The sequence below is a fragment of the Budorcas taxicolor genome, chromosome 4 (genome assembly GCF_023091745.1).
Source record: "Budorcas taxicolor isolate Tak-1 chromosome 4, Takin1.1, whole genome shotgun sequence".
NCBI classification, from domain to species: domain Eukaryota; kingdom Metazoa; phylum Chordata; class Mammalia; order Artiodactyla; family Bovidae; genus Budorcas; species Budorcas taxicolor.
Genome location: NC_068913.1, coordinates 121,117,095 through 121,129,931, shown reverse-complemented (window position 1 = coordinate 121,129,931; position 12,837 = coordinate 121,117,095). Strand labels below are relative to the sequence as shown.

The 12,837-nt window shown below is 49.6% G+C and overlaps 1 protein-coding gene across 1 annotated transcript in view; it reads left to right on the top strand.

Annotated features, from left to right (window-relative positions):
• Nucleotides 1-12,837, top strand: part of ESYT2 (extended synaptotagmin 2) — an 82,920-nt gene that overhangs the window by 30,812 nt on the left and 39,271 nt on the right. Inside the window, exons 2-6 of the mRNA XM_052639261.1 lie at nucleotides 4,714-4,755; nucleotides 5,984-6,118; nucleotides 8,396-8,472; nucleotides 12,190-12,262; nucleotides 12,481-12,570. Coding sequence (XP_052495221.1) covers nucleotides 4,714-4,755; nucleotides 5,984-6,118; nucleotides 8,396-8,472; nucleotides 12,190-12,262; nucleotides 12,481-12,570 — 417 coding nt within the window. The remainder of the gene's footprint in view (nucleotides 1-4,713; nucleotides 4,756-5,983; nucleotides 6,119-8,395; nucleotides 8,473-12,189; nucleotides 12,263-12,480; nucleotides 12,571-12,837) is intronic.

Here is a 12,837-nt window from a genome sequence, read left to right as displayed (position 1 = left end):
GATATTATATTTTTGAATAGTTTTGCAAGAGTAATTATTGTATTTGATCATTAAGGTGTTTGTTTCAACGTAGTCAAACTTTAGCTTTAAAACTTGAGGATTCAGAAAAAATTTTTTTTCGAATCAGATTCAGAGTAGGTTACTTGTATTATAAGAAAGTCTTGTTTCCAAGTATTCTCGCTGATATAATCAGTATGTTCAAAATCAATTTATGAAAACTCTTGTTACACAGTTTGAGTTACTTATTATATAAAATACTACTTTCTGTGTTAGAAAATTCTTGGTTATAATCTTAAGTTAGACTAATAACTGGAAAAGTAGTTCATGTATAGAAATAGAGGAAAATGTAAAAGCCTCATTCCGCTTCTTTACACTAGTTTGATATTTTTGCAGAGTTTTTCTGTACGCTTATAAGCATGTGTAACATATATAAAAGCATATGTTTATATGTACACAGAGAAACATACCAGTGTTTTTAAGAATGTGTGATCTCTGTTTAGTACATTTTCATTAATTGGAAAGTTTGGCAATACTTTATTACCAAACATAGTAATTTCTTGAACTGCTTTCATTGAGAGTAGAAGTTCATTGAATGATATTTGCACAGGTGAATTTGGTCCACTGTACTGACTTGCTCCTTGGAAGAGAAACTGTGACAAACCTAGACAGTGTATTAAAAAGCCGAGACATTACTGACAAAGGTCCGTGTAGTCAAAGTTACACTTTTTCCAGTAGTCATGTATGGATGTGAGAGTTGGACTATAAAGAAAGCTGAGTGCTGAAGAATTGATGCTTTTGAGCTGTGGTGTTGGAGAAGACTCTTGAGAGTCCCTTGGACTGCAAGGAGATCCAGCCACTCCCGGGTGTTCATTGGAAGGACTGATGCTAAAGCTGAAAAACTCCAGTACTTTGGCCACCTCATGCGAAGAGCTGCTGATGCTGGGAAAGATTGAAGGCAGGAGGAGAAGGGGACAACAGAGGATGAGATGGTTGGATGGCATCACCAGCTCGATGGACGTGAGTTTAAGCAGGCTCCGGGAGTTGGTGATGGACAGGGAGGCCTGGCGTGCTGCAGTCCATGGGATTGCAAAGAGTCGGACACGATTGAGTGACTGAACTGAACTGACAGGAAGACAGAGGGGCTGACAAGGGCCCAGTTGGTAAATGAAGTCCCTCGTTTGGTCTGTGAAGGAGTTCTCTGACCCTGGGAAAGTAGAAAGGAGCCATGTAAGTGTCTTGAGGATGTGAAGAGTTGGATGGGGAGGCGGGAGCTGAGGACGTGCCCCACCCCTGCTGGTGAACCGCGAGGCCTGTCTGTGCGGTGACTGTGGGACGGCTGGCCTGCCCCAGACCCAGACGGGAGCAGGACCGGGGAGCTCACTTCCACCTGGGGCCCTTCCCCTGCTCTCGTCTCTCCTCTCTCGTCCCCTTCCTTGAGAACTGTGTTTGTAAGTTTTTGTTCATTTTTATTTTAAAACTTTATTATATACACCTCCTCCCTCCACCCCACCCCCCTGAATGAATGGTAGCCAGTTGTAGCTGCTTTTCTCTGTATTTTCACTGAAAACAAATCTTGGCAGGTACTCTACCGAAGTGCTCCAGCAGCTCTGGCAGCCCCCGCCTGGGGCCGCTCCACGCTCCAGTAGCTGCGCAGCCCTCGCGCGTGGGCACGCCTGTCCCCCCGGCCGCTCGGGGCGGTGGTGGCCGCTCCCGGCGTGCTGTGCGTGCACCGTTTTCCTAGGCAGATTCTGAGAGATGGGATTGCTGGTTCACAGGGTGGAGGGACGCACGTGGGATTCTGTCATTACTCCTTCATCGTTGTTGGGTGTTCATGGACACGAGCGCTTTCCTGTGGCAGGTTTGGATGCTAAGTGAGACCAGTCTTGAACTGCTCTGCTCTGGGTCTCGGGGGAGCACTAGGCCTGGCAGCAGTGTTTCGCTGTGAGCTGCTGTCTGGTCTCTGTGCTTTGCCGTCAGCTGTTTCAGGCTTCGTACAGCCTTTGGGGTGTAGGTTCCTGCTGCTCAGTCGCTCAGTTGTGTCCGACTCTCTGCAACCCCGTGGACTGCAGCACTCCAGGCTTCCCCGTCCTTCACCATCTCCCGGAGCGTGCTTGAACTCATGTCCATGGAGTCAGTGATGCCATCCAGCCGTTGCATCTTTTGCCAGCCTCGTCTCCTCCCGCCTTCAGTCTTTCCCAGTGTCAAGGTCTTTTCCAATGAGTCAGCTCTTTGCATCAGGTGGCCAGAATATCAGAGGTTCAGCTTCAGCATCAGTCCTTCCAATGAACACCCAGGACTGATCTCCTTTAGGATGGACTGGTTGGATCTCCTCGCAGTCCAAGGGACTCTCAAGAGTCTTCTCCAGCACCACAGTTTGAGAGCATCAGTTCTTCAGCACTCAGCCTTTATGGTCCAACTCTAGGTAATCACCATTAAACACACATTTTCTACCTCTGGCTACCACTCAGGATCTCGTACATTTTAAGGCATGAAATCAGACTTTCAGGTTCTGCTCTTTCAGGGGGTGTGTTCTCTTGAGGGTTCGGCAGGCTCTGTGAATGGCGATCGTCATGCACCTGCCACTTCCCTTGGTAGCAGAGGGGCCAAGAGCACAGGCAGACAGCCTACTTTTCACCCCCATCTTTCACTAGGAGCGGCCCTGTACATTTGCGAGAGTAATAGTCCCAATTTGCAGATTTGTTGTAAGAATCAACTCAGGGAATGTCTCTGACTAACTTAGCGCAGCACCTGCTGCATAGATAGCAGTTTATACTCAGTCAGTGGTAGTTCAGTCTGGTGCTCAGTAGCTCAGTCATGTCCAGCTCTTTGTGACCCCGTAGACTGTAGCCCGCAAGGCTTCTCTGTCCATGGGATTCTCCAGGCAAGAATACTGGACTGGGTTGCCATACCCTACTCCAGGGGATCTTCCCGACCCAGGGATCGAACCCCCAACTCTTGCATCACCTGCACTGGCAGCCAGATTCTTCACCACTAGCACCACCTGGGGAGCCCAAAGGGTAGTCACTCTTATGATTTTATACAAAAGTGGTTGCATGGCATCACTGACTCAGTGGACATGAGTTTGAGCAGACTCCGGGAGATGGTGAGCGACGGGAAGCCCAGATTTCTGCTGCAACCTGTGGGGCCACAAAGAGCCAGACACGACTGAGCGACTGAAGGGCAAACACAAAAATAGCTTATAGTTCAGTCGTGTTGTCCGCCTTGCTCTCCAGAGGCCGCCCTAAGGGCAGGTTTATGGTGTGTGCCTTGGCCCGCCCTCAGCGTCCACCTTTCCTCACTGGCTGCTCCTCTGAAGCATTCACCTGAACGACCTTGCAGAGACCTTGCCCTCTTCGTCCCCCAGCCCCCACCCCTCTTGTAGCCTAGTCTGGCTGGTCTGGAGAGCCCTCCGCTTTCTCCAGCCCCGCACGCCTCCTGCCTCTGGGGGAAGTGCAGTCCTTCTGGTGCTCCGGTTCCCCTCAGGTAGAAATGGCTCCTCTGCAGCGACGTGACCTCCAGACAGGAGCAGCATCGCCGGCATCCTTTCCTAAATCTCTGCTTCTTAAGCATCATCTTTCTCAACTCTTGAGCCTTTTCCTTAATTCTGGAAGGTTACCATCTGTTTGGTTTTGTTCCAGGATGGGTTCAAGCTAAAACTTAATTTAGAAAACTTGTTGCCGGCGTTCCCGCCCGCCCTTGGGGTTCAGGCAGATGGAAGGCTTCCCATCCTGCGGCGTGAAGGGGCCGGTCTTAGGCGTGTGGGCGCGAGGAAGGCGGGGCTGTTTAGCCGCGGCAGACGTGGAGACAGTGGTCTCGCCAGCCAGGACCTGGCGGGTCATGGCCCTGTGCCCTGGTTTGTGCTCGGGGACCAAGCCTGAGAGGTGGGATTAGTCCTCAAGGAAGCATCTTCTTGGGCACATACCCCAAAGCAGCTGCGCTCAGCCGAGGCTGGGATGGGGCTTGGCTGTTACTGCCTGCAGCGTGGCCGTGCCAGGCCCTCCCTCCCCCCACCCCCCCACCCCCACCCCCCAGTCCCCAGGACAAAACTGCCGCACTCCAGCCTACTCCAGGCTGTCTCAGGGCCCCAGAGCAGTTTTCAGAATGTTTGCGTGGCCAGCATGTTCTTCTTTCTTGAAGGGGCGTGGAAGCATTTCTCAGACCACTCCCTGCTCAAAACTGCTTTAGCCTTTTTTCTGCAGGGGTTGTTTTAATAACAAAGAAAGCACTTTCTCAGCTATTTCTAAGTAGGTGTTTTGTTTTTTTTTTTTTTTCCCTACCCCTCCACTTATTTTCTCCAGTATACAGGCCCCATCATGGAGAACTGTAATTATAATCCTCGCTTGGGAGACTCTGTGGAGAGGGGCCAATTAAGGAACATTGTGTGCCGGATCCTTTGGGCCAGAAGGGGAAGAGAAAGGTGGGCTTCTGAGGCTCTGAGCCTGGAGGCCTACGGAGGGTGGGGTGCTAAGGGATGAGCTCGAGGTTTCGGGCTCTGCGGGTGCTCCTGAGGCCACCCGGGAGGTGGGCAGGGGTTTCAGAGTGTCCTCACAACATGAGAGCCTGGGCCACACGCTTCTGTGGAAGCTTTCCCAGCACTGGGTGAAAGAACCGCAGACACAGAGTAGATATACAGTAAGAATACCAACTGGCCTGGGAGAGATTTTACTTAGAGTTGTCAGGAGTTGCTAAGTCGTGTGTGTGTTTTCCTCTTAGGTTCATTTTCCAGACACTGAGAGAGCAGAATGGCTAAATAAGGTAAGAGAAGAGAGCACGAAACACCAGATATCAGCGGGGACTCGGGGGTGAGACGCCGCCTTCCCGTATTTGGGGATTTGGATGTTGACAGTATGTGAGCGCATTTGGACTTAGCGCGTTGGCTTCTGCTCTCAAAATAACTGAGACATTACTTTCCTTTCTAAGCAATGCAGACTGTGTCTTTGACATAGAAAGCTAACAGTACTCTCATAGTTGGACATTTGGCCCTGTATCTCCTCACTCTGATGGTAGTCTTAAGTGAAAATTTTAGAACATTCTTACGAAGAGGGGAATAACTCCCAAGAAATCTAGCCTTTTTAGAAAGGTTATGTGTTTAAATCATTATACTTTGAAGTAGATCTCTCTTATCTCTGTATTTTATATATCCTTAGAATTGTATAGTAAAAGCTAATATAGGTAATGATTACCCGTAATGTAATCACTGGAAGTTAGTCCATCCTTAAAGACAACTCATCAGTGTTTGCTAAGAGCAACACAGTTTTAGGAAGTTTTTAGCGCTGAGTTGAAGCTACAGGATTATCTGACTGTCTGCGCATACCAAGTTGCTTCAGTCACATCCAACTCTTTGACCCCATGGACTGTAACCCACCAGGCTCTTCTGTCCATGGGATTCTCCAGGCAAGAATATTTGAGTGAGTCGCCATGCCCTTCTAAAGGGATCTTCCCTACCCAAGGATTGAACCCTCGTCTCCTGTGGCTCCTGCGTTGCAGGCAGACTGTTTACTGATGGGCCACTGGGGACGCCCCTTTCTGACTTGTTAGTAGTGACTAAATGTGCTGATGTGTATAAACAGAACATTCAGCTAGAGTAACTGATCCCTGCAGTGTGCTGGTCAGTTAACCAGTAGTTTATTGTCATGATACATTTTTAAATTTTAGATGCTGTTTTTGCCTAACAAAAAAGGACGCCCCCCCACTTTTGCCTTTCAAAAATTCTGGTAAACTGTACGAGCATGATTTTTCATGGTGATTTAGGTACTGTACTATTTATTTGAGTGAGTGAAAGTTGCTCAGTCATGTCCGAGTCTTTGTGACCCCACAGACTATACAGTCCATGGAATTCTCCAGGCCAGAATACTGGAGTGGGTAGCCTTTCCCTTCTGCAGGGGATCCTCCCAACCCAGGGATTGAACCCAGGTCTCCGGCATTGCAGGCGGATTCTTTACCAGCTGAGCCATGTTTAACCTGAACTCCTTCTCTTTTCCAGACTGTAAAACACATGTGGCCTTTTATTTGCCAGTTTATAGAGAAGTTGTTTCGAGAAACCATAGAGCCGGCCGTGCGGGGTGCACACACCCACCTCAGCACCTTCAGCTTCACGAGGGTGGACCTGGGGCAGCAGGTATGTTTCCTCCCAGGCTCTCTTACCTGCGTGCCACTGGAGAGAACGCTCAGCCACCTCACGTTATTCTCTGGAGCGAGCTGTTTTCTGGAAGGCTGGCTGTGGGCGCAGGTCCCCCCCGGTCTCCTGTCTTGGGGTCTCTGCTCTATCGGGACCTCGCCTCCTTCGTCCGCTGGGGTGTCTCTGTCAGTCCGGCCAGGTCCATCTGCGGGCCCCTCAGCCGCACGTTCTCCCGTCACAGTCACCTTCGTACTGTCCTGCTGGAGGGGGGCTGCTGTGGAAGCTCACTAATGATGAATACAAGCGGGAAGGAGCCCCCGCCCCCTCCCCCGTGCTCCAGAGCAGCAGCTCGGGGCTCCAGTGCTGGGCTCGCAGCCCCGAGTTAGTGAGACCGCGTTAGTGACACCGTGAAGGGAAAGGTGGACTTGGTTCTTGGAGTCGAGTTACGTACAGGGGGTGGCCGCTAACTCCAGCGCTGCGGGAAGCCTCGGGACCACCATAACAGCTAGTTTCCTTTTTTATTTTTTTATGTCAGTGTTCACAATAGCTAGCAACCGCTGAAGGTAGCATTTTTCTATTGAGGCATAATTGACACATAACTTTATATTAATTTCAAGATAACATTGTTTTTATGCCGAATAAGAGTTCAGAGTCCAACAGTACTTTTTTTTATTTTTTGGCTACACTGCGACCCTGCAGGATCCTAACTCGCCAGCCAGGGGTCACGGCTGCAGAGCCCCACAAGCACCTTCCCCGCCCTGCGAGCACCTTCCCCGCGCTGCGTCCTGATGCCGGTGCTCCCGCCCAGCAGCGGTTCAGCGGGGCAGAGGACCGTGACCCCAGCCGTGCCCCTGCCCCAGGCCCCCTCCCAGCCCACACTCCCAGGTGTCGGTCGCCTTTCCTTGTCGAGGTCCATCTTCTTTGTGCACAGACAGGTGTGTGTGTCCTGCCCAGCTGGGTCATGCAGCTGTTTGCCCTCTTGGCTGAGTCTGCAGCACGCTGCCATTTTGGATGTGGTCCCTGTTCAGCTCATGGGGCCAGCGCAGGACTCCTGTGGGACACTGCCTCTCATTTCCACTTTACCTCAGTCCCCTAAAGGGACCACGACAAGTGGGAATGCACAGTTAGAAACCGGAATGCCACGTGAATGTGAAATGGGGGTTGCAAGGTTTTCTGTGAGGGGCAGGTGGTGAATAGCAAGTGTTTTGACAGCTGCAGACTCTTTCGGAGGCATGTCCTCCCCCGCCCCGCCCCCTCCTCCTCCTGTAAAATAACAGTCTCCAGCCCACAGGCTGTGTCTCTTGGTCAGGCGCGCTCACGTGCGTGCACATCTGGAATTCTTGCTCCAGCTGAGTTTGTCCCAGAAAGAATTACATTTATGTTTGTGTGTGTGCTTCCAACCTACTGCTGACGAAGGGTGAGGATGTTGAGAGCAGCGCAGGCCTGGTCAGAGAGCTCAGTGTCACAGGGCGCTTGGACTTCTGCTAGGAATAGGGGGCCCAGGCGTCTGATGCAGGGACCCTGCGACCTGGGGTGGTGGCAGCGTGGGCCCGGAGTGTGCTCCTGTGGCCGACTGGGGGGTCAGACTTCAGGACACCCGCACCGTCGGCGTGGGCGTGGGGACCCGGTGGTTCTTCAGCTCGAGTTTTTCGTGCCCAGCTGTTATATTGAGAACTTTCTTAGAAGGGGGTCTCAAATCAGCAAATTGAGAAAAGTTTCTGAAATGATGTTGAAATATATTATTGTCTGCCTTTTCTTTTTATAGTCATTTGATTCTCACCTTGTTGCCTGTATCGTCTGTTGAAAATATAGTTAATATTTTTGATTCACTCAAAAAGTCCCATTTTTATAAAAATATTAAAAAATAGAAAGTTATGACATAAAGATAAAATGAGAAGAACTTCTGTTTTAGACAGGGTATTAAGGGTGCGGGAGGGAGCGGGTCAGAGTCCCCTGGGGGAGACAAGGACTGAGGGCCTGGGGCGGGAGTGAAGCCAGGCCCCGGCCCCGGCGCCTGTGAGCTAGGCAGCGTTCTGTGGCCTGCTGGCCCTGCGCCCCGTGGGCGGCTCTCAGCCTGCAGGGCCCTGCTGAGTGCCTCACAGATGAGGGTGCTCAGGGCCAGAGGCCCCGGCGCACGGGGGGTGAGACGACAGCACCTTGAAGCAGAGTGTTCCTGCCCAGGCCTGGGACCCAGGCTCGTTTTCTCAGCTCTGCTGGGTCACGGGGTTGGTGTTCTTTACCCTTCCTATGTTTTAAAGAAGCCAATTTTTGTTTCAGCCCCTCAGGATCAATGGTGTTAAGGTGTATACTGAAAATGTGGATAAAAGGCAGATTATTTTGGACCTTCAGATTAGGTAAGTTTGTGTGTTTGTCATCGTTAATGATGTGTGATGTCACTTAGCTATGCCCATAAAGTAGAGAATATAATGAGCGCATATCTTACTGCTATTTGATGGGATTGGACTAGCTTCTTGTTGAGGATCTAAACTTAGCTATTTCTGGGTTTAGTTCCTGATAGCTTAGATAATTGCCATTCGTAGAACATGTTAAAATAAAAAAAATTAAAGGCACTACAAGAAAACTACAGGCCCATATCCCTTGTGAACACTGATGCCATAATCTTCAAGAAAATGCTCGCAAACTGAACTCAGCAACATAGTGAAAGGATTATACACCATGACCAAATGAGATTTATTTCCAGAATGTAAGAATGATTCATCGTAAGTGATTAATGTAATACTCCACGTTAATAAGAGTGAAGGGGAAAACCGCCTAATCATCTCAGTTGATGCAGAAAAGGCATTTGTTGAAATCCAGCACTTTCATGATAAAAGCATTTAGGGCACAGACGTCAGCATGATGGGCTTGTTTATTGGGCTTGGAATGCTTGGCATGTGTCCCCAGCAAGTAGCACGCTCAATGGTGAAAACCTGAAACCTCTCCTCTGAGCTCAGGAGCCCGGCGAGGACCCCCCTGTCACCACCGTTGCCCAGCACGGCACTGGAAGCTCTTCCAGAGCAACTAGGTGTGAAAGAAGCAAAACGCATACGTTGTTGGAGAGGAAGCAGTAGTGAAGTAGGAGGGTACAGAGTCAGTGCAGAGACTCTGTACGCTACCAATGAACACGTCCAGAGAGGAAGTTAAGAAAACGCCATTGACGGTAGAAACAGGAAGAACGAAATACTTAGAAATTAACCGCAGCGGTGGAAGGCTCGTGCAGTGAATACTACGAAACATTGATGTGAAAAAGAAGACGTAAATACACAGAGATACGGCACATGTGTGTGGTTTGGAAGACTTAATATTGTTAAAAGCCAACACTAGAAGCACTGTAAAGAGCCAGTGCAATCAGATATATGCATATAATCAAATATGTGGTAAAGGATTGAGATTCAGAATATGTAGAGAACTGCTACACTCAGCAACAACAGCAGCAAAGCAGTGTGGTTCAGAAACGAGCAAGGGACTGGAATGGACGTTTCTCCAAGGCAGATAGACTAGTGCTCACAACCGCACGAGGGCTGCAGACGCCGCTGCTAAAGCCACTGCGAGGCGGCGCCTCAACCCATCAGACTGCAGCTCTGAACCCAGAATGGCGAGTGAGAACGTGCAGAGGTCGGAAGCCCGGCACACTGATGGTGGGACTACAGAGGGCACGGTTGCTGTAGAAACAGAGCAGTCGCTCCTTAGAAACAAGGAACAGTCACTATATGACCCAGCACTTCCACTTCTGGGTGCATACCCCGAGGAACGGAAGACAGACTCCCAGAGGGGTAGTTGCGTACTTCAGTCCACGGCCGCTTTCTTCACGATAGCTAAGGCATGGAGGCGACCCGGGTGCTCACTGACTGTTGGACGGGTAAGAAGGCGTGTTGTGTGCGTGCAGGGGAGCGTCGTTCAGGCTGTACAGAGAAGGAGATCCCACAGTGGGCCGTGTCCATCCAGCTACGGTGGGTGCACGGGCCTTGGGGTCATCATGCCAAATGAAGCAGGACAGTCACAAAGAGATGGTGTGTGATTCCCCCCGTGGGAGACCTCTCGAGGAGCAGACCCACACAGGCAGAGAGCAGGCTGCAGGCTGCTGGGGAGGGGAGGATGGAAGTCACTGAGTGATGGGCATAGACTTTCAGTTTTGCAGGATGAAGAGAGTTCTGGAAATGATGGTAGTGATGGTTGCACAGCAGCCTGAATGAGCTTAATGCCACCGCCTTGCACTTCAGAATGCGTGAGATGGTAGTGTTATGTATATTTTACCACGATAAAAAATAATTGGGAGAAATCGATTAGGGATCTGCCAAGTGCCTTCCCTGGTGGTAAAGGGCTTCTCTGGCTCTCGTCTTTGTCCTTCAAGAACCTGCTTATGGCTTTGTGAGGCCCCTGCCCAGCTGTGTGCCAGCTACTGACTGACACGGCTCAGCAGGGTTGGTTTTGTTTTGATTAAGGGTCATTTTTTTTATCGTGTCATCTTTGAGTTTCTAAAGTGTATTAATGTAGTAAATGAACAGAGTCCGCACCAATTGCCTTTATTTTAGAAAGAAACAGAGTGTTATGATGATGTAATGTGATGGGAAAACTCTGCGTTCAACACATTTGGCACCACTGCAAATACTGCTGTCATGAGTGGAGTTAAAGAGGTGGCCCCGTGTTTGCCTTGGGGCCAGCTGCACCTGGCAAGGCTGCCCACAGGGCTGAGGGCGAGCTTCAGGGGGTGGGAACCTTGTTCTCTCATTCCATCACCGAGGGAGCCCTTCGCACACGTCTGTTAAGCAAACACTGAAATGAGTCTCTTACCTGGTGTCATTTTGAAGACTGCAGTCTGGCTTTTGTGGTTTCAGCAGACACAGCAGCGTATGCAAATTAGGCAGCTTAGATCTTTACGTCTCTGAAGCAGTCTGCATTCTACCTTTCCCTATGTTCCAGACAAGAACTGTAACTAGAGTACTGCCTGTAGAGCTGGGGAGGGAGTCACTGAGAGAGAATATAACATCGCAAGATCCCATCTTAGGGTGTGTGGAGAAAGCTTGCCATCCGCCATCTGCCTCTACAAGGGTGCGGTCACCAGCCACCGGGGTCGCTGCCCTTCCACACCCCTGGAAGGAGCTCAGAGCAGAGACCAGGAATGAGGCCCTCTGTGCTCTCGGAAAACTGGCAGAACTGACTTTCAAGCAGTTCGGTATTTTCAAGAGAAGATTTTATGAGCCCAGTTTCTTTCATCTTCTCATAGCTAGAAAAACTCTACAGTCATTAACAAAGATGTCTGCTTCTTGTGACTACTAGCAACCTTCTGCCAAAATGTGTCCTTGATTGTGTGCACCTCCTTCACCAAAAGAATCTATAGGTAGTGACTGTTACGGCAGGAGTGTGACTGTTGGCAGACTTCATCCCAGATGCCTTCTGTTGATATTTTGCTCATGTGCTTGGACACTGTCTGTTGTGGACACTGTTCCTCCCAATGCTCCAGGGCAGGAGCAGGATGACCCACTTCTAGAATCAAGGGTGGGCATCAGACCATTCAGGATCCACAAAAACATCGTGGGCCTGTCACGTTTTTATGAAGATAGACAAAGCCTTACATGCAGCGTCACACAGCGTTCATGGGTGTTCACATTAACGATTGAAGGGACAGTCGCTGAGTAAAACTGATACCTCAAACAGGTGTAACGTCTCTGAGGGCCTGAGCACTGCTGGTTTCTCACGGTGGGGGAGCCCGGGCACATTGTTTGTGATGAAATATGACCTAAGCTTTGTATATGTTTTAAACAAACAGAGTTATTTATGAGACAAATGAAAACTATACTCCATCAAGACACTGCTCCAGAAGCTGCCCTTTGAGAAGTGACATTTGTAACAAGGCCTCTGGCCAGGCAGCCCGCCTCGCCCTCCATGTGGCCGTGCTGAGCCTGGGGGCTGCGGCTGCCGCGGCCCAGGTGCTGGAACCCTGGCCTGGCTGGCCTGCGGGTTGCAGCCCGCCTACAGCCCAGCTTTGGTGGCTTTACTAGCACTGTATTCAGATTGTAGAGCCTGGGTCTGTGATTGTGAAGAGAGTGTAATCAGAACTTTTTCTTTGCTAGTTTTGTAGGGAACTGTGAGATCGATCTGGAGATCAAGCGATATTTTTGTAGAGCTGGTGTGCAGAGTATACAGGTAAGGTTTTTTTAAGTTTCATTTTATTTTCAGATGCTCTGTGCTCTATTCAGAAAGAAAACTGTGACGTTTTTATTAACTCAGAATTTCTTTGAAGTTAGAGAAACCTGAAGTCATATGCTCAGGAGTCACTGTCAGGATCTTGCATTCTCCTTTTGAGTCAATAAGGGCCTGTGAAATTATTTCCATTAATGTTTTGTTTTCCCATTTAAATTTAGATTCATGGTACAATGCGGGTGATCCTGGAACCATTGATTGGAGACATGCCCTTAGTAGGAGCTTTGTCTGTCTTCTTCCTTAGAAAGCCAGTAAGTCAAGGCCTATTTCATTCTCTTCTTCCCATTCACTGGCAAGAACGTGTGCATACCAAAGAGCGGAGTGAAGGGAAAGAGCTTATCGCACTTTATTCCCTTTGAGGCCTGAATCCTGTATGTTTTCACCTCTTTATGCTTTAACATCTCTTGATAGACTACTTTTTCCTCATAAAACTAATACGTTTGGGAATTCCCTGGTGGTCCAGTGGTTGAGACTCAATACTTCCACTGCAGGGGGTGAGGGTTCTATCCTGTTCAGGG